The 23,753-nt window shown below is 37.6% G+C and overlaps 1 protein-coding gene across 1 annotated transcript; it reads left to right on the top strand.

Annotated features, from left to right (window-relative positions):
* The first annotated feature begins 921 nt into the window (after nt 1-921).
* b4galnt1a (beta-1,4-N-acetyl-galactosaminyl transferase 1a) lies at nt 922-22,765 on the top strand. The gene is made up of 11 exons (XM_085344476.1): nt 922-980; nt 8,151-8,362; nt 8,437-8,619; nt 8,984-9,090; nt 9,419-9,456; nt 9,555-9,735; nt 12,850-12,942; nt 13,045-13,232; nt 13,820-13,960; nt 21,975-22,212; nt 22,391-22,765. Exons 2-11 carry the CDS (start codon nt 8,151-8,153, stop codon nt 22,600-22,602), a joined length of 1,593 nt encoding a protein of 530 aa, XP_085200602.1. The 5' UTR covers nt 922-980; the 3' UTR covers nt 22,603-22,765.
* Nucleotides 22,766-23,753: the final 988 nt, after the last annotated feature.

The following is a 23,753-nucleotide window of genomic DNA, read 5'->3' as shown; positions in this document are numbered from 1 at the left end:
CACTGTTAAGGAGTTTTTACTGTTTTATTTGATTATGCTTCAAATGTTATGTTATACTTATGTTCACATATTTCACCAGACAGTTTTCTGTTGAAACAAGAAGCTGACTCTGTGACCTTTACCGCAAGAGATCAGTACAGAAATACATATCCGCAGAAGTTGACTTGTATCTTATTCTTAGAAATTGACTTGTAGCACACACACTCCGTGACACACACAGCTTACACACAGACAGCATCAGGACCTGCATAACAGGAAATGTGATTATATTTGCATATTGACGATGTAACCTATGAAAATAAACGAATACTGCAGTTCGGTGTGATTGCTCTCTGAGTATTTCACCCGTGCAGCACGTTAACTATCTCGAGTGTCTCAGTGTTGTTTATTCACCTGACTGTTAACTGTAAATCTCTGACAGGCACAGACCTCCAAAGTGGCCTGCAGAGTTACACTCTGTGTCGCCCACAAGGGAGCAGCAATGGAACACAGACAAAACCTGTAATCGGCCTGGCTGGTGTGACCCAAAAGGTTATAATACTTTTAAGTTATTGTAGGTACTGACGAGGCTTTTCTAATCATGTTTGTATATGTTAAGCCTTTGACTCTCCAAACATATTTTCTTTTAGCTTCAACCCTTACTATAGTAAATTGTGAGCTTAAAAACAAGTGTGGTTTTGGCAATATATTAATTTGTAACAGTACTATAGCACCACATGAATTTTACAAAACCACTGAATGGATAATAATCAGGTTTCATTCAGGGGACATTCGCACCTTTCAAAAATGGCCTTCTTTTTAAAGAAAATGTTTTACACTTTGACCAGTCGGAAGCAGTTGGTTTGTAAATGAGGTGTGGCTGTCAGCTGTAACGTGTACTGACAGCCTAGAACCCACAAACACGTGAACGCACCCTATGCAAAGCTGGTTGGAGAGTTCTCCGCCGTAAAGAACGTCTTTATCGCAGGGAAGCAGCAACAGTAAGAAACATTTCTTTTTCCTGTATTACTGTCACATATCTTCTGAAAAAGTGCAGGCTGCTGGTTATATTCAGAGTGCAGTGGTTTTCTTTCATTTCCCTTTGTAATGGGGCTACAATGTGTGCGAATATGTTGTGCTAAATAGTTTTAATTGTCTAAGAAAATATGAAACGGAGCATTCTCATTTTGCCAAAAACACTAACATTTTTAAATGATCGTTTAGCCCCCAAGTTTATTTATCAAAAAAATAAAAAAACAAAACAAAAAAAAGCGTTGTGGTGTACCAGGATCTAGTTAACTTTGAGCTGATTTGACTAAGGCTCTTGCTAGCACTGGGTTTTGCCTTCAGAGCTTCGTAGATTCAGCGAGGTTCTAGAAACATTCCTCAAACGACCATGATTTGAACTTCCTGTTCCACTGCATCCCAACGATTTTCTGTAAAATCTGTTGCGTCAAGTGACTCAGTGATCAATAAGAACAGAAACACTTTTTTAAAGTGTTTGCAAGCTGTTTTTAAAGCTGCCTTGCCTGGTTATAAGTACTGCAAATAAGCTACCAAGAGGTAAATAAATATAAAATAATTAGACAGCATCCCATTTCGGTAAGATGTTTTAATATATGTTTTAATATAAAATATTAATTTAATACAAGATATTACGTTTTCAGCTGGATAAATTAAAAGAAAGAAAATTATCTAGAATATATAGATATAGATATAGAGATATAGATATATATATAGATATATATAGATAAGAACTGTTGCGCGTTACATCCTGTACCTGCTGATTTGTAAACTAAAGTCTGAAACTAAAGCCTGAAAGAAAGAGTACAGTAGCACTCCAAAATGCGAAGTTATATCTTTAAACACTGCTGTGCAGAAGTCTTCAACAAGCACTCAGTTCATTTGTAATATCATTGCTACATGTATATCCCCCAGTTCATCCAATACTGAGATGAGAGTGGGCATGTTTGAGTGTGAGACCTCGGTCTGAAACTTGATTGATAAGTGATCACTGTTAATAAGTGCCATACAAGGAAGCTACTGTACACTGTAAAAAAGAAAAAGTTGAGAAAACTTAAAATTTCAAGGCAACATGATGCAAGAGATTTTTGAGTTTTCTCAACTTCTGCCAACTGTAGTTGACTTAACTAATATTTTCATGTTCTGCCAACTTGGATCTACTTGTTCACCTAATTAGGATAATCCTGTAAGTCTAACAAAGAAATTCTGGTTTCAATGCCATGTATTTCTGCCTTCACCAAACAAAGATATTCCTGTTGAATTAACATACAATCATTCCCTCCAAGGCCATGTATTCCTAAATTCACCAAACACAGATATTCTTGTTGAATAATCATACAATTCTTACTCCAGTGAGTTGAAAATTTACCAATATAAATAAAGAAAAATGTATGCTGTTATCGTACTTGAAAAAACACTCAAACAGATATAGAATAAAACAAAGCACAACTGAATGTTATGTAAAAACGTATTTATTTTTTTCAACAGTGCTTTCAGTATATTTCAGAAGGTCATGGGCAGTGGGGTGAATTTCTGTAAAAAAGCAAACAAACAGAAAAAAACGTGTTGCCAGTTTCTTTAGGGTGCTTTGAGCACCCCAGCAGAGACATTAAAATTCCAGAGTCCAGAAAAAAAGAAAAGTGTCCAGCAGCTTAGTCATTCACGTTCACACCCTGACTGTCCTGTAAAAGCTTAACTTAACTATTGCACACTAAATAGGGTAGTGCAACAAACAATTGCCTTTGTACCCAGACATTGACATTTTACATGGGCTCACTATGATGAACTACAGAAGTCAAAAGTTATTAGAAATGTTACCATCAATGAACAGTGAACTATCAGGTAAAATGAACAATTATATAGAGGGAAAGGGGTTGAACTACTGGGTTTTGTTTTGTTTTTTTACATGACTCTACAATGCACTTGAACATGTTTAAGAACAAGTTAAACTCATGTCTGGCTTCCCCGTTAACAGTCACAGCAAAAGCTTTGTTTTTAGAGACCTTATGCGCTGTGAGCATCGAGAGCCACCGAGTTCAAAAAAGATGCCCTGAATTGCTTCAAAGGTAAACTCATCTGCTTTGGATAATCAATGTTGAGGGCATACAGAAGGCCAAAGAGGTATGCCAAGGCAGTAGAGAGGTCTGGAATGTTATGTAGCACGATGTCCCCTTCCAACACAACAGCATGTTCTCGCACAGACGTATCGGCATCGTCATCTTGCAGGATGGTGAGGATGGCAACTGATGCACCGTTCAACACTGGTTCCAAAATGTCAGTGTCCTGAAGAGAAGAAAAGTAAAATATGAATTATTGAAAGCTAAGAAAAATTAAAGACAAAATACATTTCTAAAGATCTTAACTTTAACCTCTATACCATGATGCTCATTTGACTCATGGAGGTTTTAAAAAGAAAAAGCTTATTTTCCTTTAATTAACGGCACAATATCTTTCACCAACCAACCTTGTGATGAGTTTTGTACAAAAATATTTTCTGCTGTTGAACACCCGCTAACAATGCCCAGGTGCTCCTCAGCAGAAAAAAAAGCAGCGAGAGTTATGACAACTGCAATCCTCACCATAAAATTATCTGGACTGCACTGAGGAAGTGTACATTTCCATTTTGGATTAAATCATCTTTTAAAAACATCTCATAGCAACTAGTTTTTCTTGCATTACTTTTTTGTACTTACTAAGCACTTCAGGAAAACCTGTGTTGCATCCTCTCCGAGGAAAATGGGCAGGCCTCTCAGTGCTGCTGTCTTTTGGTGGGACACAATGTCAGATGTCTAAAGAGTATTCAGTGGAAAACAGACATTTAAATTAGTATAGTAACGTGGTGTACCTACACACAATGCAAAATCAGAACTCTTATAGTAATGAAAATAAAATACAGATCAGGCCCAGCAACATGTAAAACTTAAAAAAACAAAACACCATTTTAACAATTTTACTTTCTTTTTACAAATTAAATAAAATACCGCCAAATAAAAACAAAGTAATGACTGATGACATTCATTTCCATTGATGTGTTTTGGCTGAAGCCAACATTTTTTTCTGTTATGACAAAGGTATACTCTCTTCTAAAAATGTCAGGTAAAGGAGCACTTACCTGTTCATCAAGTTTATCCAAGATGTCTTCCATCTCCTCACCAAGAGCTCCCTTCTTAGACCGGTATAGTTTCAGCAGGCCAGGCACAAATTTGTCCAGGGATGCATTGAACGTCCCCAGGAGGTCTTTGCTTGTGATCCGATGAAATTCTTCAGATATCTAAACAAGACAATAACCAAAATATTGCCATTTATTCAGCACAGAAAATTTCTGGGTAGCTGCCTTGTACAGTCTGCACCATGTTATATGCCTGACTGTGTTATCAACCGCAAAACCTACTTCAAAAATCTCTCATGAATACACATTTTGCACAGGAATAGAAACACCCTCCACAAAAAACAGTATCAATATGCAAATACATATTATGTTCACACTGAAATGTGGAATTTTTGTGGATTTTTACTATTGAGTGTGACCTTGAGAGGTGTGATCGTAATGCTCCAGGTGTTTTAAATACACATACAAAGTCTGTGTGAATGCATGGCCAATGTGCACCTTGTCCGTGATGAAGGCGGAAATGTTTCAAAAGAGTCTCTTGACTGGAGCTTGTGAATTTGCAAAATCGGCACTGCATGAACTCCACCCCTGAAACACAAGAGACATAGTCAATTTTGCCAAAAGCACTTTTGCAATGGGATAAAACATCCATATCTAACACACAGAAGGAATCCATAGATGCAGGAGCTGAATACATCAACAAGCCAAAACCAGAGACATCATGAAAAAAATATGTAAGGAATCATATTAACTTACATATGACCACTTGTCTACTATATCAAGTATATGATTGATAACATACATGACATGTAACATAAATGCAAGCTTGAATTCAAACATTTTTTTGTTACTATGATAAAAAAATGCAATAACTATAGAAAAATTAATACTATCTGTAACACAGTATACATCAACAACACACAATCATTCCTTTAATATTGTCTCCTTCCCCATTATGTAAAAAGCTCTGAAAATGTAGCAATCTTATAATACAGAGCATGAAGTACAACTTTAATTTGCGTGTGACATTAACTTACAGTACATTAGGCAATCTTACACCAGCTGACAAACTGTCAAGTCAGCTTTAAACATTACTTTAAAGTAACAGTGCTGCACCGGATAAACGGTGACTATTGAAAAAGTGAAAAAACAATATTAGACAATATGCAAGTTACTTATATCACTGTCATATAATTGGCGCACATATCCTACACCGACCCATGAAAGAGTCTCCATGACAACGCGTGCTTGGCCCAGTTTGTTGTCAAGGTTAACATAACGTTTTCATGCAAAGATAACATTGAAACTGGTTACAAAACGGGTAATAAGCTAATAAGTTTTACCATGGCAGAAGTGCTGTAAAAAGCCAGTGTGAGATACCGTCATTTAGTGATGTCTGTCTGAATTTCAGAGTGTTTAACATTAAACATTACTTTTTGCGCTGGCCACTACTCTGAGCTAAAACCTTTTTTTTTTTTTTAATATTAAACTTTATTAAGAAACAGTATACAGAACATGTATACAATCAGAACAAAATTAACATATGCCAGGGGGTGTAATACAAAGAATTACATACATTCAAATAATTTGTAATTACTACAAATGGTAATAGTTTTCATAGCCTTTTTGTTAAGTGATCCACTAATCAATTTTATGTAACATAAAACATCATTATAGTAATGTTTAAAATTAGGTTTTTTGTTACTGTATTTGCATTTGTGAAAATAAAATTTAGCTAAGATAACTAATAAGTTTATTATAAAGTAAACATCTTCTTGTTTTTGCCTTCGAAAGAAACAAAATACAGCATTTTCCCATTTCACAGTAAAGTCATTATAGAGATGTCCAGCAATGAATCTACTGAAGTCTTTCTCTGAGCTAAAACCTTCAGAGGCTGCTTGTAGCCCGATTACGACACAGCGGCGCGACGAAGGCTGCCCAAATTCATAGTGGACTCCTCTAAATGCGTCCGAGAAATACGTCCTCCTTATAATAAGCATCTCTTAAAATGTTTGCAATATTGAAACATTTCAATATAATGTAGAAAAAAAACGAGAGAAAAAAGTTACGGATCGGACTCCCCGATCCTTATTGCGCATGTGCAAATTCTACCTGTGGAATTAGTTTTAATATTACTCTTTCTGGGTCACAAAATAAACTTTTAAGATATTTTCAGGCGTTAATGTAGCTGTGTAAATTGCTAATATCTGTTCAGTTTATTAAGACAACATATACTTGCAAAAGTGCTCCGACGCTTTCGGAGACGTCTGTTACCCACCAGCTCGATAGCTAGCCAAGGGGGGGGGGGTCAATTAAGTCACTTAGATAACTTAAAAATGCTATAGTTGGCCTTTTTCAGTGTTTTACTAGTTCCATCCTCCCGGGTCCTCAGGAGGATGCAGCCTAGGCGCTTGTAGAAAATCTTAATAACACATGTAGTTAGCTTACCTGCTAGGGTAAATGGTCGGCAGCTCCAGCACCTGTCCAAAACTGCAGAAGTGAAAATCCTCAATGGTCGAAAAATTGCATTTTACATCCAAATCTAGCCACGATGGTTCAAATTTTCTTAGGAGGTTTTTAGTCTAGAACACATGGTAAACCACTATCACACAGCTCAGGTCTGCTCAGGCTCAGTTGAAAGTCCGTTTGGTTTAGTTCAAACTTGTTCAGACCACATGTGCCAGTCATCTACGGGGTTTCCCACTGGTTCCCAACTTGACTCAGAAACTCTGCTCAAAAGTTGATAATCTTTGTTATGCTGTCTAGAAAATCTTAGTTAGGACAACAATGAAAGAAATTTGTTGGGTAGACAAGCTTTTTTAGGTTGTAAATGGAAAGTTTTATTTCTAAGTCAGTTTAATTTAAAAACTTTAGTGAAATCAACAATTGCTAGTTATCGTTTTTACAGTGTAACAACCTCCAACAAACCACAGTGCGTGGTAAAAACCTGTTCCTCCTGAAGGTTGAAACGAAAAGCTAGTTTCATTACCTGACATATCCAATAATTCCGGCTATAAAGCAGGAAATACTATCAGCCAGTGATGAGTGGCTGAGTGCAAGTAAATAAATGATAGTTATTTCCCACATGCAATGCTAGTTGCCCTCCATATGACAGAAAGAGCAAACACATTGCACACTACACATTAACCCTAGCTCTAGTTTTTAAATGATAATGTCAGCACAGCAAAATTGTACTAATATTGTCATGTTTTCTAAAAGTAAGAACTAATTAGGAGGGAAGAATACGGACCAAATAAATCAAAGACATTAATTAAACTTCCCTACTGTAGTCAGGCTGATCTATTCCTTTGCATTGTGTGTTTCCTTCTTAATAAAAAATGTTTCCTTCCTTTAAATTATGATAACACTTCCTTTTGTGTCTTTTGGAAGCACAAATTTGACATCTTAAATTGGCAAGTCAGTAAGTCTGTATTTTCTTGACAATATCTTGGAAAGTGGAAACATTAAATGAAAGCAGATCTACAATTTTTCACAAACATAACCATTTACAGCTACATTCAGACTTCAGTTGTTAGGATTATGCGTCCGCTGGAGAAGCAGCCAATGTAGCTCAGTCAGTTATATAAAAATACCTATTAAAGACCAACATTGATTAATTGATGGTTACAAACGATCACAGATGGTCCTACAGACTTGACCTGCTGCCTTTCAAATGATTATCTACACAGGTTCTGTAGTTGTAGATTTTGTTTATTAAATCCCACAGAAACTATGATACCGACAAACTGCTGTTATTGTGTATATATATATTTATTTATATTTCTTCATACATTCTTATATAGTTCTATACTGTGTATTGTGTATTTTGTTGTACAGTTATTTCATTTTTAACCTTCATTTTTTTATATTTTATTCCTTCCTAGTTAAATTTACCCTTTTTAATTTTTCATATTTATTTCCTATCCTATTGAGTAATTCCAGTAACACAGTAATTCCAGTGTGAAACACATAATGTCTGTCCCTCCCAAGCCACTTTGCTTTATCAACCTGATGATATCTATACAAATTTTCTTTCTAGATGCACAACAGTTCTAGGAAGTGTGTTCAACTTGCTTTGCTTAGTGGAATTCTTCTGGTCGCCCTCTGTTATTTTTGGAAACCTAGCAGCAAAGAAGTTGACATAAGCTCAAGCCAGGTTACGCCCATTAAAAAATTCTTCACTGGGAAAATTGGAGACGCCACAAATGGTTATAAGAACATTTCCTACCACATAAAGGAGGAAATGGCAAGGTGTGTAAGTGTGACCTTTTCTTTTAAATTCAAGTTTTTGTTCCTATTACTTAACTCTTTGTTATTTCCAACAGTCATTTGGCTCAAAATGCCTGCGTATGCCAGGCTGATGAAGAAACCTTTCACCTACCATTGTCAAATCTGCTCTTTCCACACGTGTGGGCTCACAATCTTGATCAAGCATTTTTGGAGCTCCACCCTGATCCTGAAAGTGTAAAGCAGCACAGAGCTGATGAGTACAACAACCTTCAAGAAAGGTGAAGCATGTTTTGCATCTTTTGATTAAATAAGGAATGGTTTATAAGATTTTAGATGACAATCTGGAAATTTTCCCACATCAAGCAACCTTTTCGTCCAAGAGGCTTTTAATATACTTAGCAGAACGGCATTCTTGATACAATCTGCAATTGTCTATGATCATATTTTAAAGTAAGATATTTTATTTATTTTAGATATACAAGAGGATACGTGAATTTAGGTTTTTAGATGTCACCTGTTAAATTCACTATCAAGCCTGAGTTGATCAAATAAATTGTACTGCTCTAAGTGTACAGACTACAACTGTAAAAACTCACAGCTTTTATGTTGTAGTGTGTGTATATCATTGTCATGTTTCCAAAGGTCCTACAATCCTGCAGATGTGCTTAATGTAGCTGAGGCCAACAGTCCTCTTCAGTATCCTACCCAGGGGGTGCTGGTGCGACCCCTAAAGACAATCATCATTCCTGGTAAAGGCATATTTAACATGCAAAAAAACATTGAAACCCAGTCTAACTTTTACCTTTAAAAGGTCAGTTACACTGGGCCCTACTTTGATTGAAAACACTGTGCATGGTATAATACAGGATGCAGAACAATCACAGGAAGGTTAAGTGCATGTGTGGTCTTTTTATTTAAAGCTACAGAAAGCAAAACAAAACTTAACCGTCTGTGTTCTACATGAGCACTTTCTTGTTAAAAAGAGGAAATAAAACTGCTATTTAAATGGGTGCATATTTTTAAATCTTCTATTTATATAATTTCACTTTGTCTCCAAAAATAACCGTTTCTCTGCAGGTTTAGCCCTTAAAGAAGAAACAAGATCAGTTCACATGGTAATGCCTCAATTATTGTCTTGCACTTTTTTTTTGTCATCATTTTAAATATGATTATTTTTAATTCTTTATTGCAACCAATGCTTATCCTGTAACAGGTATCTTTGACTGCAACACTTGGAAGTTTTGATGTTGCTGCTAAGGTGGACATGGTCTCCATCCAGGGAGTGGGAGAGAAGAACATGGTTCTGTCGAGTCCTCTTCTCTCTGCTCTGAACAAACAACTGCAGTTTGTCACCTATACAAACATCGTGTTTCATCCGAAGACAGCAGACACAAGTAAAGCTATGATGTGGATATGAAACTGATACTAAAAGTGCAATGTAGAATGAACCTGTTTGAACATATAAACAGTTAGTGCACCCCCACCCACAATGAGACGAAAGGAAGGCAAAGTTTGGTACGTAACTTTATACAAGCAATTATTTTCTTATCTATTAAATAAATAAATGGGCATTAGAATACAAATTTAAGGAGATTTAAACTCAAGTAGATTTTTTTAAAGCATTGACAGTATTTGATTAAAGAGCTTACACATGCTAGCTAAGCATTAACCATTACAGAATGATAGATGATATCCGTGAACTGGAGGTTACAGATGGCAGTCTGACAGCCGTGTGCATTTTACATTTACTGCTATTTCTTGACTCATTATGTATTTCAGGAAGTTAAAATGTAAGTGTACTATTCAGTTTTTTTCAGCTCCTAGTTGATGATAACATCAGCATATGTCACACTTGTAAAGGCAAGAAAGAAACTACTTTAATCAGATCAGAATACTCAGAACTAAATTAAATAAATCGATATATTACAATGTTTATAAAGTATAAGAAATAGCTCTAATATATACAAATAGGACTGACCACAACAAAAATAAAAAGGAGTCGACCAATGTAATGTTTGAGGAATATTCTTGTCCAGAAGGTTCCAATAGAAATTCAACTTGACCACATGGTCAAGTAGGAGTCCCAGGCTTCTACCTTTCTACCTTTAAAACCCGCCACCAGCCAAATGGCTGGTAGGCTTTTAGCTAAGCTTTAGCTTCAGCCAAGTGGAAGCTAAATTGGCTAGTCATTCATATGTAAATTGGGTTGTTACCTGGGAATTCTGGAGGGAGGGGAGTGGGGGTGTGTGGATGAGGGGGTGGGGGAGCTGCTAAAAGCTGTGAACTTCCTTTTGTGTTTCATCTTGATGCATTCTCAATCATCCAGGGAAATAAATCTCCAAAAGTCACCAACTTGGAGTGTTTCAGTTTGCCGTCTTAGGGAGAAATCAACACACATGGGTGTATGTCCTTTGTTGCTGAGATTTATTGATAAAAACAGTACACTATCCGCAGAGGAACACAGCGCTGGCCAGTTGCCGTGTTTTATAACATGATTGACATGGCAGCACTGAATGCACATGTGCTGTATCAAGCATGCTCCGGGACGAAGGAAAGACGGGTGGACTTCCTGGTGGAGCTTGCAAGGGAGTTAGCTCACTCTCATGTAGCTGCGAAGAAGGCAAGAAAAGAACAGTTGCCTTTTGTTAAGGTTCAAAATTGAGGAAGGAGAGTACAAACAAGCAGGTCCAGAAGATCTTGGTCAAACAATGATTTTAATGAATACACACGTGTGGGAAGAACACTCTGTACGCAGACAGCAAGTGATCTCCGACTTAATCAAAGCATGAACAGATATTTTATACCATCAGGGCTTGATTTACTGACGCCCCTTCATGTGTCACAGACAGGATATATACACATACGTCAATATCAAAACAACCATGACTTTTAACACAGAACATCATCTTCTATTTTCATGGCCGATTCCTCCGGTCAACCTTTCAGTTCCTCTTTCTTGCCGAGAAGACAAGGACGGTTCCTCTTTTACCGAGACACTTTCACCGTTACAATCCAGACATGACTAATCTCTCTCTCCTCTAAATAAATCTAACTCATGTGTGTGTGTCACGAGCTCACATGCTCTCTGTGTCACCTCTTCACCTACTAACTGTCTGTGTCTCGTCCTCAAATGCTCTTTCTCAATTCACCTGTTGCACTTCTGACCTTTCACTAGACCAGAGGCTCACTGAGACTATGTGTATGTCTTCTACTAAATAAATGTTTTAACCAAGAACCTCTACTAAAACCTTAATATAAAATGACCTGATATAAGTGTTTTGTAAGCATGTACGCAGTTTTAACCTTCTATAGCTCCAAGTCACTTGCACAATAGATTGTCCGGACATCGCGCCGAACAAAGCTTCCAACCCCCAATTAATTGACCGAGCTCCAACTCTTTAATAAGCACAGATATGCATTGTGTATAAAATAGTCATAACTGCACCTGAAATACAAGGTCAACATCATCATAAACATCTTAAGGCCATCTTAAAGCTATCTGTTACATTGTTAAAGCCTCGTCTTAGCCTGCTGCTCAAAATAACTTTCACTTCTGCAAACTCTCTGCAAGCCTGTTTCCTGTCAGCCTGTGACTTTTAGCCTTTCTGAAAGACACACACTGTTCAACCCCTGAATGCAATATCCATGCTGCAGATTATATTTATTATTTAACAATAGCAGTAAAATAATTTCCCTGCTCCACACTTTGACACAACCCTCCACACCGAGCCCTGGAAAAAGAGCCATGTGTCAGGTCAAACACAATTGCAAGAACAATCATGCCACTGTGCGATGTGTTCACTGCAACAGATACACATGTGGTAAATGCAGACTACAGATACCATGGCAGTGCCAGGATTGTGAGTGATTGCTGAAAATGTTGAAATGTACTCACTCACTTTTTATAATTATTTGTAAAAATGTGTACAAATGGTTGATTTTTTGTACTGTTTTTATCAATAAATCTCAGCAACAAAGGACCTACACCCATGTGTGTTGATTTCTCCCTAAGATGGCAAACTGAAACACTCCAAGTTGGTGACTTTTGGAGATTTATTTCCCTGGATGATTGAGAATGCATCAAGATGAAACACAAAAGGAAGTGCACAGCTTTTAGCAGCTCCCCCACCCCCTCAATCACACACCCCCACTCCCCTCCCTCCAGAATTCCCAGGTAACAACCTAATATACATATGAATGACTAGCCAATTTAGCTTCCACTTGGCTGAAGCTAAAGCTTAGCTAAAAGCCATTTGGCTGCTCTCCGGGTTTTAAAGGTAGAAAAAGCCAAATGGCAGTCCGTGGTGATGTAAGTGTTAAAAGCCAATGAAGTAGGTGAGTGAAGGCTTCCCCAGTGGGGTTTTTTTAAGACATGTCATTGAGGGCGGGGCTGTGCTTAGGCAAATGCAGCTTACAGCTTCATGTGCAAAGGTTATTTTCACAACGATAACTGCCCATAAATTCTGCAGCTGGCCTTTATCATTTTGTTTGTTTGTTTCATTCTGCAGTTCAGTTTGCAACTAAAGATCACCAGTCATTTTTCACCATCAAAATTGAACACAGAAACAATCCGAAACTTTACAACTCGGGATACCAAAAAGGTTCGTGAGCAGTTACTATGAACACATGTAAAGTTTAGCTTTTTGATGCACAGTGTTTAAAAGTCACATGAGTATTTAATTTGTTGTTCTTGTTTCCCTTAGAGTACAATATTACAGCTCTAGTTACCATCGCCACCAAGACCTTTCTGCGCTATGACAAACTGAAAGATCTCATTGACAGCATAAGAAAATATTATCCCACCGTCACTATTGTGATAGCAGATGATAATGAACACCCTCAGCCCGTGACTGGTCCTCATATTGAACACTACATTATGCCATTTGGAAAGGTAAACAAGTTACTGTTTCTGTATGTAATGACCTGGGCCCTATTCCAGGAAGCAAGGTTAGTGAAAAACTCTGAGTTTGTTAAGCCTGAGATGAAGGACACTCTGGGAGTTCCAGAAAGAGAGTTAACTTCAATAACTGGAATAACAGACTGTGAACTTAACCTGCTTGCTGGCAGGTTTTCTCCAACAATCTGAGTTGGTCTCCAACAATCTGAGTTGGTCTCCAACAATCTGAGTTGGTCTCCAACTCTTCCCCTTCTGCTTCACTTTAACCACCTTGTTTACTTTATTTGTAGGACCCAAATGCAACATATTTACTTTGTTTTAGTTTTTTTTATTCAATTTAAAAATGCCCTCAAACTTAATACTTTTATCTTTAGTTTGTGCCACCTATTTACTTGTTGCTATGGTGAATCCTAGTATCAGAGCTCCCCTGATAATCGCTTTCTCCTCTCTGCCCAAAACTGTTCTGGAACCAAAACTCAGAGTTGCTTATCTCAGTCAGTTTGACCTGCTTCCTCAAATAGGATCCTGCTTTGCCATTTTTACTGTGGTTATTCTATTATTGATTGCTTTTGTTTATACAGGGTTGGTTTGCAGGTAGAAACCTGGCAGTGTCTCAGGTAATCACCAAATATGTACTCTGGGTGGATGATGATTTCATCTTTACTGCAAACACCAAGTTGGAGAAGATGGTGGACATCCTAGAAAAGACCACTCTGGATCTGGTAAGACGATGCAGTTGTTTTTGTTTGTTTGGTTGTTTTGTTTTGTTTTTAAAGTGAGCTTAAAGGAGTGGCCTGAAACTTCATGCAAATATGCAAACTAGTAATTAGAAAAGCAAAGCGCAATGTCACTGTGCCCTTACAATCTTTGATTATGAGCAGAATATTCAGTTGTTGCTGAAAGAAATTTAATCACTAGAATTACCATTTTACAAGATTAACTTGTATTTTACAAGTTAACTTTTCATGTCATAATTTTCTGCCACTGTATGTTTCTATTTATTCCAGAGGTGTGGACTCGAGTCACATGACTTGGACTCGAGTCAGACTCGAGTCATTAATTTTAGACTTTAGACTTGACTTGAAAAAATGTTCTAAGACTTGTGACTTGACTTGGACTTTTACACCAATGACTTGGGACTTGAATTGGACTTGAACCGGTTGACTTGAAAAGACTTGATATTTTACCCCAAATATAAAATTTAACACGCATATTATATAGAGATTGAAAATGTGACGTCATTCACGGGTAGAACCGCAAAGGATTCTGGGAACTCGTGGCAAGAGGTACTAGCGCACGCAGGCTTTCAATTGAAATCAGTCACACAGCGATAAAAAGAAACACAAAAATGGCAAGAAGCCGTTGTATTATTAACTGCAATAGCCGGTCGCATGACAGCCACGGGAAGCCGACGGGTAAAGAGATCGGTTGTTATCGGATTACGTCGTTGAAGAGAAATTGTTCGAGCCATGTTTCCGAAGTAACAAAGACGCGACTGGATTGCAGCCATTCAAAGATCAAATATAACGTCCTAGAACACTCCAGCTCACAGGTTAGTCTGCTCCAAGCATTTACACAAAGGTCAGTCTGCTGTTGTAGTTAATGCGTCATTTTCATAACATAATTGGTGATATAGGTTACAAGCAAGTCTGGCGCTGAACAGAAATTGTCGCGCTATGCTCCTTTGTTTATTGTGCATAAATAGTGAATTATCCTGACACAATATTGTGTTTCGCTTCTGTTATTATGGTACATTAACAAAAACATATACTTTTATTCACAGGGTAAAACAGTTGTTTTGTATCACTAATTGTCCAGTACGATTACAGCATACAATATTATTGTCACTGCTACATTTCTGTAACGCGTACCAGAAATTATTTCCACTACTAATTAATTACCGTTGAGCTCAAAGGTCCTATTAATAAACGGTTAACGAATGTGTATTTATGAAGACGATTTGTGAGACTGGTAAACTTACCTTTGTTCGTACGATGGTCTGTACTTTCTACATGGTGCATTTCAAAGTCCTGCACCCATCCGTCGGTAAACTGTACCTGGGCTTGTTGCAGTGACCTGAAGTTACTAAACTTCATGAGTGTATGCACTCACTCCAAGAACCGTATGATTATAAATATGCATATAAATATGCTACGATGAGATAGCTGACTTCATCTAACTAGCAAATGTTTTCCAGGCTACGTTGGTGATGCAGTTTTTTTTTTAATGATATTTTTAAAAAAATATCATTTATTTATGTATGATATTTTTGTCATGCGATTTTAAAGCCGGTGTTGTGCCAAAAAGTGATTGTCTGCCAAAAACTGATTTCCAATGTTTCTGTGTATTTTTTATGTGTAATATCTTTACGTATGTTCGTAAATAGACTTCGGTGAACAGGGTTTACAAAGGGGTTATATAGAGAATTAAAACAATATCTGTTTTTCAAGTATCTTTACAACTCTCTGCTATTGTACTTACAGTATAACCAATCCGGTCCTTTATCCCCACTTAAAATATTTTTACAGAAATATTGTAATATTTGCTGCCATGTCTGCTGTCCTCTTGGCCAACTTACCTCTTACAAAAGACATTTTTAATGTTAATGAGATTCTTTTAACTGCATAAATAAAGGTTATATAAAAGTCACTGCCAAAAACTGATTGCGGCTTCTACCTTGTTACACGAATGTTGTTTGTGGCTCAAGATGACTTTATGTCATCCATGAGGGATGCATTTGACATATGTTTCACATATTATAGCCCAACAAGTTACTTATAGCAGTTTAAATACGAGCAATCAGTTTTTGGCAAATACCGGAAATCAGTTTTGGCAGACAATCACTTTTTGGCACAACACCGGTCCTACAACCGCGTCCAAGAATAACATGCAGCTTATCTCAGAAATGTCGGTGAAAATTATTCTTGGAGCTAGGTTTAATTGAGCTGCATTCTAAAGAGGTGCAATTTCACAATTTGTGTATATTTTCTAAGTTCACTATTTTGTCATGTGTTGAGAAAAACACAGATTTAAAAATTACATGGTCTAATATTTACATTTAGCATAACTGCAACATTATTTTTTTCGTTTTTTTTAATGACTCGAAAGGACTTGAAATTCAAAATTTCAGACTTGTGACTTTACTCGGACTTTTACACCAGTGACTTGAGACTCGACTGACTTGCCTGACATTACTTGAGACTTGACTTGAGGATAAAGACTTGAGACTTACTTGAGACTTGCAAAACAATGACTTGGTCCCACCTCTGATTTATTCATTCATTTATTTATTTATTACTTAAAGTCAGGAGCAGAAGGGAAATGGTGACTGCGTTTTACATTTCTTTTCCCTGAAATTGCCCTGATGACAAGTCTTGGGTGCCAGTTTTGGAAGTGCAGTGGTGATGTAGATCTGAATTACCAGTCAAAAGTTTTAGAAAACCCAAATTTTTCCTTTTTTTTTTTTTTTTTTTTTTTTTAAATTTATTTTTAAATTGAAAATCATGCAGTTTCCTGTTAGCCGCCTATCACAAAAGCTGTTGTGGCTTTGGGTCTGCCAGACCTCTTCCTGTCAGTTTGTCCCAGTTTCTGAGTCCCTTTACTTGTACTCACGCACACGTTGACTTTCCTTGCAAAGTCTCTGTGGGAACGTTTTTTTTGTTTTTGTTTTTTTTTTGCTAGCAACACACTACTTTCTGCAGTACAATACTGTTCAACTGATGCTCACGAGCTTATGGTACCACAGTGTGTTTCAACACTGCTTTTATGCAGACAGAGGGGGTTTGTAAGTAATCCAGAAAAGCTGGAAAACCTGTAGCAACTAGTAGCACCAGCTTTCAAAGCTTGATCAACCTCCATTGCTGCAGAACAGCTTTAAATTGTTATCCCATTTTGTGTTCCCTGAAAAAGCCTTTTTGCATAATTCTGAAATGTACATTATTTTTCCGTTTTGGGTACCTTTGGCAGTTCACCACTGACCTTTGTACCATTTCAAGCTATTCACTGGGCTTCATGACACAAATTGCAATAAATAACGGGAAAAATTGGAGTATGCTACAACTTTTGATGGATAATTTGTATATTTGACACATTTTGTCCTCTTTGTCCACGGTGTTCTACCATGCAGGCAACGAATGCAAACAATGTAATTGTTTGTATGCCGGCTTGCACACATACGCGAAAGGCACGAGAGTTCTTCTTTACTGATGTTTACTGTGCTTCTCTTAACATACATGGGTACACCGTAGAACTGGTGAATGCAAATGTACAAGGAAATTATATTTCAGCAAACATATTGCAAATATAAACAAACATACCACTTTGGCCTGCAAGTAGACAAACGGTGTATTTGGAACTTAGGACTTGTTATTTCTTCTTTGACATTCACCATGAGCAGCTTCTCTGACCTTTTTTCCCAAAACAGGAAGTGACCTCTGCCCTTACCTTAAACTTAGAAAACGTTAACCGATTATTTACCATGTATCAAATTAACAGTACACAAATCCGGTATGCAAATAGGAAAATGTTAACATGCTCAACATAAAAATAAAACATACAAAATAAAATGTGTTAATTACATTATCATTACAAGAGCTCTGCCTAGTGGTCACATACTAACATTTCAACAACTGTTACAGTTTGTTTTTGTTCGAAATGAGCTTGTGCAAGAAATAGTAGACACAGGGCATAACAAACACAACACAGCTCAACAAATTAATATTTGTTTGCTTTTTGAAAATTTTGGAAATGGAGAACATGGGTACTCCACCGCACAAATAAAAGGTGTGTGGTGATTTGTGCTTTTACCAGTAAATGTCCTTTCTGAAAACGCAAAATGTTAAAAAAAAATAAAAGAAGTTTCATTCCACATCCTCTTAAAACTCAGCAGTTCACTTTTCCCCTCTGTGGGTGCCATGAATCTGAAAGCTCTATGTCAAGCACCATTTGTGCAATCCCTGTGAGTCCACCTCTGTGAGTCCACCTCTGTGAGTCCACCTCTGTGAGTCAACCTCTGTGAGTCCATCTCTGGGCTTTCTATTACCACATTTGTGGAGGCTGGGTTAACAGAGTATGTGACATTTCCTTTCAGAATAATAGGAATTGATACGTTTCACATTTTGTGGCCACAAGTGAAGTTAAACAATTCTGTTGCTAAAACCCAAATCGTTTCTTTAATGTCTTTGTCTTAACTTGGATTTTAGTGGGATTTGAGAAAACTACGGTAACTTTACCTTCCAAAACAAAACTTTAATTCGGTAACTCTGAACCACTACCATAGATTTTTAACCTGTGTCCATACTTAAAGAGGAAGAGAGACAGATGAGTCTAGAGTTTACTTAAAATTGTGAAAGGGAAGTCAGACATTGGAACATGGAGGTGAAAGGTCAGAAGAAGACATGATATCATTATGAATGAGAAGACATGTGTAGAAAACTAAATAAGAACCTTTATACACACACACACACACACACACACACACACACACACACACACACACACACACACACACACACCTTTATCACTGTAACAAGTATAACAAAATTAATTGCAGTATCAAAAGAAAGTTTAAGTATAATTACAAAAGAATAGAATAAAAAATTAGAGCATGATATTCAGTAATAATAAATAGAACCTTATTGCACATAAACACTATAGCACAGGATGTCATCCATTGCACTATTTGCCAGGTTGAATTGTAGGTGATTACTTGTAATTCAAAGCCCTAACAGCTAGAGAGTAGAAACTGCTATCTAGTCTATTAGTCTTTGTTCTGATGCTCTTGTATCTTTTGCCTGATGGCAGCAGTTCAAAAAAGATTATGAGTGGGGTTTGAGGAGTCTTTTATGATATTTCCTCCTTTCCTGAGACAGCAAAAGCGGTTGAGTTCATCCCATGATCCCCTGGGCAATATTTACAATCCCCTGAACTTTTTTTTTTCCTGCGCTGTCGTGCAGCTGGAAAACCACAGAGGGAGTAGCACAGGATGCTCTCAATAGAACAACGATAGGAGGACACCAGCAGCTTTTGGGGGGTGTTGTGCTTCCTGAGGATTCCAGGAAATAAAGTCTCTGCTGAGCCTTCTTTGCCAGCTCTGCTGTGTTCACAACCCAGGAAAGGTTCATTCACTCTCACATTCACACACTGGTGGAGGCAGCTACAGTTGTAGCCACAGCTGCCCTGGGGCAGACTGACAGAAGCGAGGCTGCCATATCGCGCCATCGGCCCCTCTGGGGCTATAACTGCATTAGACACACACATCTCCTGTCTTTGTCAGTTCAGTTTCAACCATATAGAAATCTGCATGAAACATGAAAGCAGAACACCTGGTCACAATTGCCAAGAGCGGTAGCTCTCTGATAAGATCAAACAGTAAAGGTTTGAGAAAGACAAATGTCAAAGCACATAAAACACAGACAGATCAGCTCATCTCTGTAGATAGCATTTAAACTGAAAACATACCAGTGTTTGTGGAAAAACTCAGATAACCTAGAATCTGCATTTACTGGTTCTTTGTTTTAGTCAGTTCAGTAAATTAAGACAGACTCTTTAAGATCAAAGTAACAAATGATCTTGATGTCTCTGGTAAGGGGAAAATAATAATTCCCTCTGGAAGGTGAGACCTCTCTTAAACAGTATGCGACAAGGCTGTCTCAATCTGCTGAGACCATAGAAAGATGGGCCGCTGTCCTGTATGGCATTTGAGAAACCAATTCCCACAACTTCAGAGCCCTATACAATACTTCTTATCCATAATGAATAAGAAGTATTGTATAGGGCTCTGGATGTCGTCATTTATGCCCCTGCTTTCCTGTTCCTGCTTTAGTGCCTTTAGTGCCATCTCCTTTCAGCACCGACTGTGACTCATCTTCAACAGTTCTTCCTCACTCAGCTCGGTCATACCACGCATGACCATTATTGGTGCCATGGGTGATGTGATCTAACAACATTTAGGTGACTATTGGGTCAGCAGATTGAAGTTTAATCAAAAAGCTTGACTATGAGAAGTTATTGCTTAAAATTATGTTTTAGTGTTCAGATGCAGTTCTAATGTTCAGAAATCCACACATGGAAACGATGTCATTACATTACACCACATCATCCTGTGATCAAAACATGACCCGATGTGCACTACAAAAGACTTACGATTTTTTTTTTTCAAAATCACAATTTTGCGGGGGAAAAAGCAATTGTAAGATATTATTTTCATGCAAAATAGTTAAATTATCTTTCAAAAAAATAAAGATCAAAACATATTTTGCTCAGGCTCACAGGAGGAAATATTCCCCAAGCTGTGAATGACTTGCTATGTTTCTGTTTTGTCTTATTTATTTCCTCTGCACTTGATATCAACAGCAGCAAGGACACAGGAATGCTGCAACTGTTGAATGCAAAAGAATGCTGTTGACATCAAAGGCTGAGGAAGTTGGGGGAAGGTGGAGGCTGGGGGGCTGTGAGTGGGTACCCTGTGGGATTGGTTGTCCATCAGCTCCTGTAGACATTATCAATTGGCCAAAATTGGAAATCTTTTCAAGTTACTATTCTCTCATATGTGCACTTTGCAAAAAATTTGGATTTCTTTTTATTATTTACATTTCCATTCAAGGGCAACTCTGAGCACTGACACACAGGCTGTGTGAGTCAGAAACAGACATCCTGTAAAGGGATTTTCCAGATGGAAATGAAAACACTGGAAATAGTTCGTAGAAAGGAAATTCTCTACTGTGATAACACCATTTTATGTCCGCATATGGAAGAAGCACAAAAAAGAGAACAAGCAGCAAAAGAAAACAAATACTAAAGGAGGAAAATCCCTCAGACAGATCCAGAGACTGCGCAGAGACTGAGGTCACTGGCAGAGTCCTTTCAGCTAGGCAAAGAATATGCAGTTACATGAGATATGAATAACTCATACAACAGTGAAAGTAAGGATTCAGTTGTAATAGATGATGTTATATCTTCAGCATTGCTTAACTTTGATTTTCAAAATGTTATTGCTCAGTTAGTCGTTTCAGCAATCCGATTACCTATAGACTGTTTTCAGGCAGTCATATGATATATTCTACCTATTGAAAGGTGTTAAATAATATTTTTTTTTTGGAACAACAAAAATATACCTCAAATGAACTATGAAAATGCTTGAATAAAATATGTCATTGTCATTTCTACAGCAGATTTAAAGCCACAGGAGTTGATCCAAAGTGCTTTTCAGGTCTCCAAAAAAAGAAACCTGGTCTGTTCCAGAAAACATTTGGAAAAACTGTGAAGCTGTGTTTTGTTAACTTTGTTAACTACCAGTGAAAAGCAAAGGTCAGCTATTTAGTGCTCATTAAAATGTGCTCAGATTTAGCATTTTACTTGGTAAAACCAGGTTTGGTAGCTAATCATAGCTTTCTATGGCTGCCCATGCACATGGTTAACTGGGGAGCAACATTCACAAAGTCGATTAAGCCAGCTTCTATCAGTTTGTGCTCGAACTGAAAACTGCTAACAATGGCTTTCTTTCCGTACTGACGCACAACCCTAAATCAATGATCAGCCTTTCTTGAAGAGAAGAAACTCACAGTTGTCAGACTGTTTTTCTTTGTTTTTTTGTTTTTCTGTAATTTTTAAAAATTTTGAACACTACTCCAGAAATAGGGCCCAGATCCAAGTTGCAATGGTGGCCTAGTCAACGTATTGCTTCTTGAAACCATGCATATCTTTTCTGCCTTAACATTATTGTCTTACTGATTTCAGGTTGGTGGTGCAGTCAGAGAGGTGACAGGTTACACTGCAACTTATCGTCACACCATATCGGTGGAGGATGGCGGAAACGAGGGTGACTGCTTACATATCAGACTTGGCTACCACCATGCCATCAAAGGATTTCCCAACTGCGTGGTAGCTGATGCTGTCATCAACTTCTTCATGGCGCGGACGGTCAAAGTGCAGCAGGTTGGATTTGACCCGCGCCTCGCACGGCAGGCCCATCTAGGTGAGTTATTAATTGTTATCAGAATCACAATACTTCAATAATCCTTAAGGAATTTGTGTTACTTGTGTAGAACTTATAGAACTTGTAGAAATTACATTGATGAGTTTCTTCGCAATGAAAAAAAGTAAAGTGGCACAAAATCAAGGCTTGTGGAAAATGGAATACTTTCTTTTTGCAGAGTTCTTCATCGACGCTCTTGGCCACCTCCACATTGGCTCCTGTAGTGACGTCATTGTGAGTCACGCGTCAAAGATCATACTACCCTGGAGTAAAACAGACGTACAAAAAGCCTATGAAAAATTCCGCTACTCATCGTCAGCCACGAATGCTAAAACTCATAATGAAATCTTCTACTTTAAGAACAGGTTCAAATGCATGACCAGTCAATGAAGTGTGAGAAATAGTTTTGCTCGGGTAAAATAAGACAAACTGTTTATTTTGTTTTTTACTGACAAAAGAACTGGGTGGATTACCCAGTTATGATCTTTGGTATCCAAGGTTGGTTTTTGCTTTCTTTTTTTTTTGTTTTTTATGTTTGTGGCTTGTAGTGTTTCTAGCAACTCTCTGGAAACTTGTAAATCGCCTTTTGACTGTTTTCAAAGCGTTTCAAACTGATTTGCAAAATGTTGACACTGAAAAGGAAAATCTTCAGTTACATAATAAATAGCTTCAGCTTGTGAAGCACCGCATTTTTATTTATTTATTTTATTTAAACGGGTTCTAAAAAAAAAATGGAGTTAAGAAAAAGGTACGTTGTTGCAAGTCACAATATAGCAGCAAGTATTCTACAGCAAAACAGTTCCAGTTTGATAAAAATGGCTTTGTAAACTAATGCCCAGTGTCACATGATTGTTTTTGTTGTTTAAGTTGTTTCATTTGTATGTATTTTTAGTAGGATACTGTTATGCCCCACTTAGAAACGAAGTGTTAACTGTGGTGGGGGGGACACAAAGTGAAAAAGAAAACTACTGAAAAATGTCATTAAACATGATTTATTGCACAAAACTACTAAAGTAAAGATGAACACAGGGAAGCTCTTTTCTTCAGGGTCTCCAAGGCCAAAACAACAAATAAAACACCCTCTTTAACTAAGAAATGAACCAAGAACTCTTTAGCCGAAAACAAAATACAATGGCTGAGCTCCCTGTCTAGCAAAAGCAGGAGAAAACGATTGAAACAAAAATGGCAGAGAACCCCTACCTGCTTCCACTGTGATTAACCAATTACCACTGTAAAGGCACACCGTTGCTCACAATAAAGAAAGAAAGAAATGGGGGAAAGTGGAAGGGGCGTGGCGGTTTGAGATATGCCGTGGCTGACGAGCTGCAATACACCTCAGCTGCGGCTCATGAGGCAGACCTGGAACACAGGAAAGGGAGAAAAAAAACTCTGACAGAGGGAGAGCCACTAGAGGTCAGCGACCATAACAAATACTCAGGTCAACACTCTTTGTTTTTTCCCTCTCCCCTAATGTCAGTGATTTCGCAATATCCTGCTGCTGTGACTGTGTCTCTAAATTTAATCTATGAAACCTTTAGTCA

The sequence above is a fragment of the Diplotaxodon limnothrissa genome, linkage group LG20 (genome assembly GCF_057381915.1).
Source record: "Diplotaxodon limnothrissa isolate DT_005_m linkage group LG20, D_limnothrissa_male_GT1.1, whole genome shotgun sequence".
NCBI classification, from domain to species: Eukaryota; Metazoa; Chordata; class Actinopteri; order Cichliformes; family Cichlidae; genus Diplotaxodon; species Diplotaxodon limnothrissa.
Note: the sequence above shows the minus strand (reverse complement) of the source record. Positions and strands in the feature narration are given on the sequence as shown.

Bases quoted from the DNA above. Each gene is read 5' to 3' on its own strand.
- b4galnt1a (XM_085344476.1), top strand. From the start codon at position 8,151: ATGCACAACAGTTCTAGGAAGTGTGTTCAACTTGCTTTGCTTAGTGGA. The intron at 12,943-13,044 runs GTTCGTGAGCAG...TGTTTCCCTTAG, and splicing joins CAACTCGGGATACCAAAAAG to AGTACAATATTACAGCTCTA. The intron at 22,213-22,390 runs GTGAGTTATTAA...TTCTTTTTGCAG, and splicing joins CGCACGGCAGGCCCATCTAG to AGTTCTTCATCGACGCTCTT.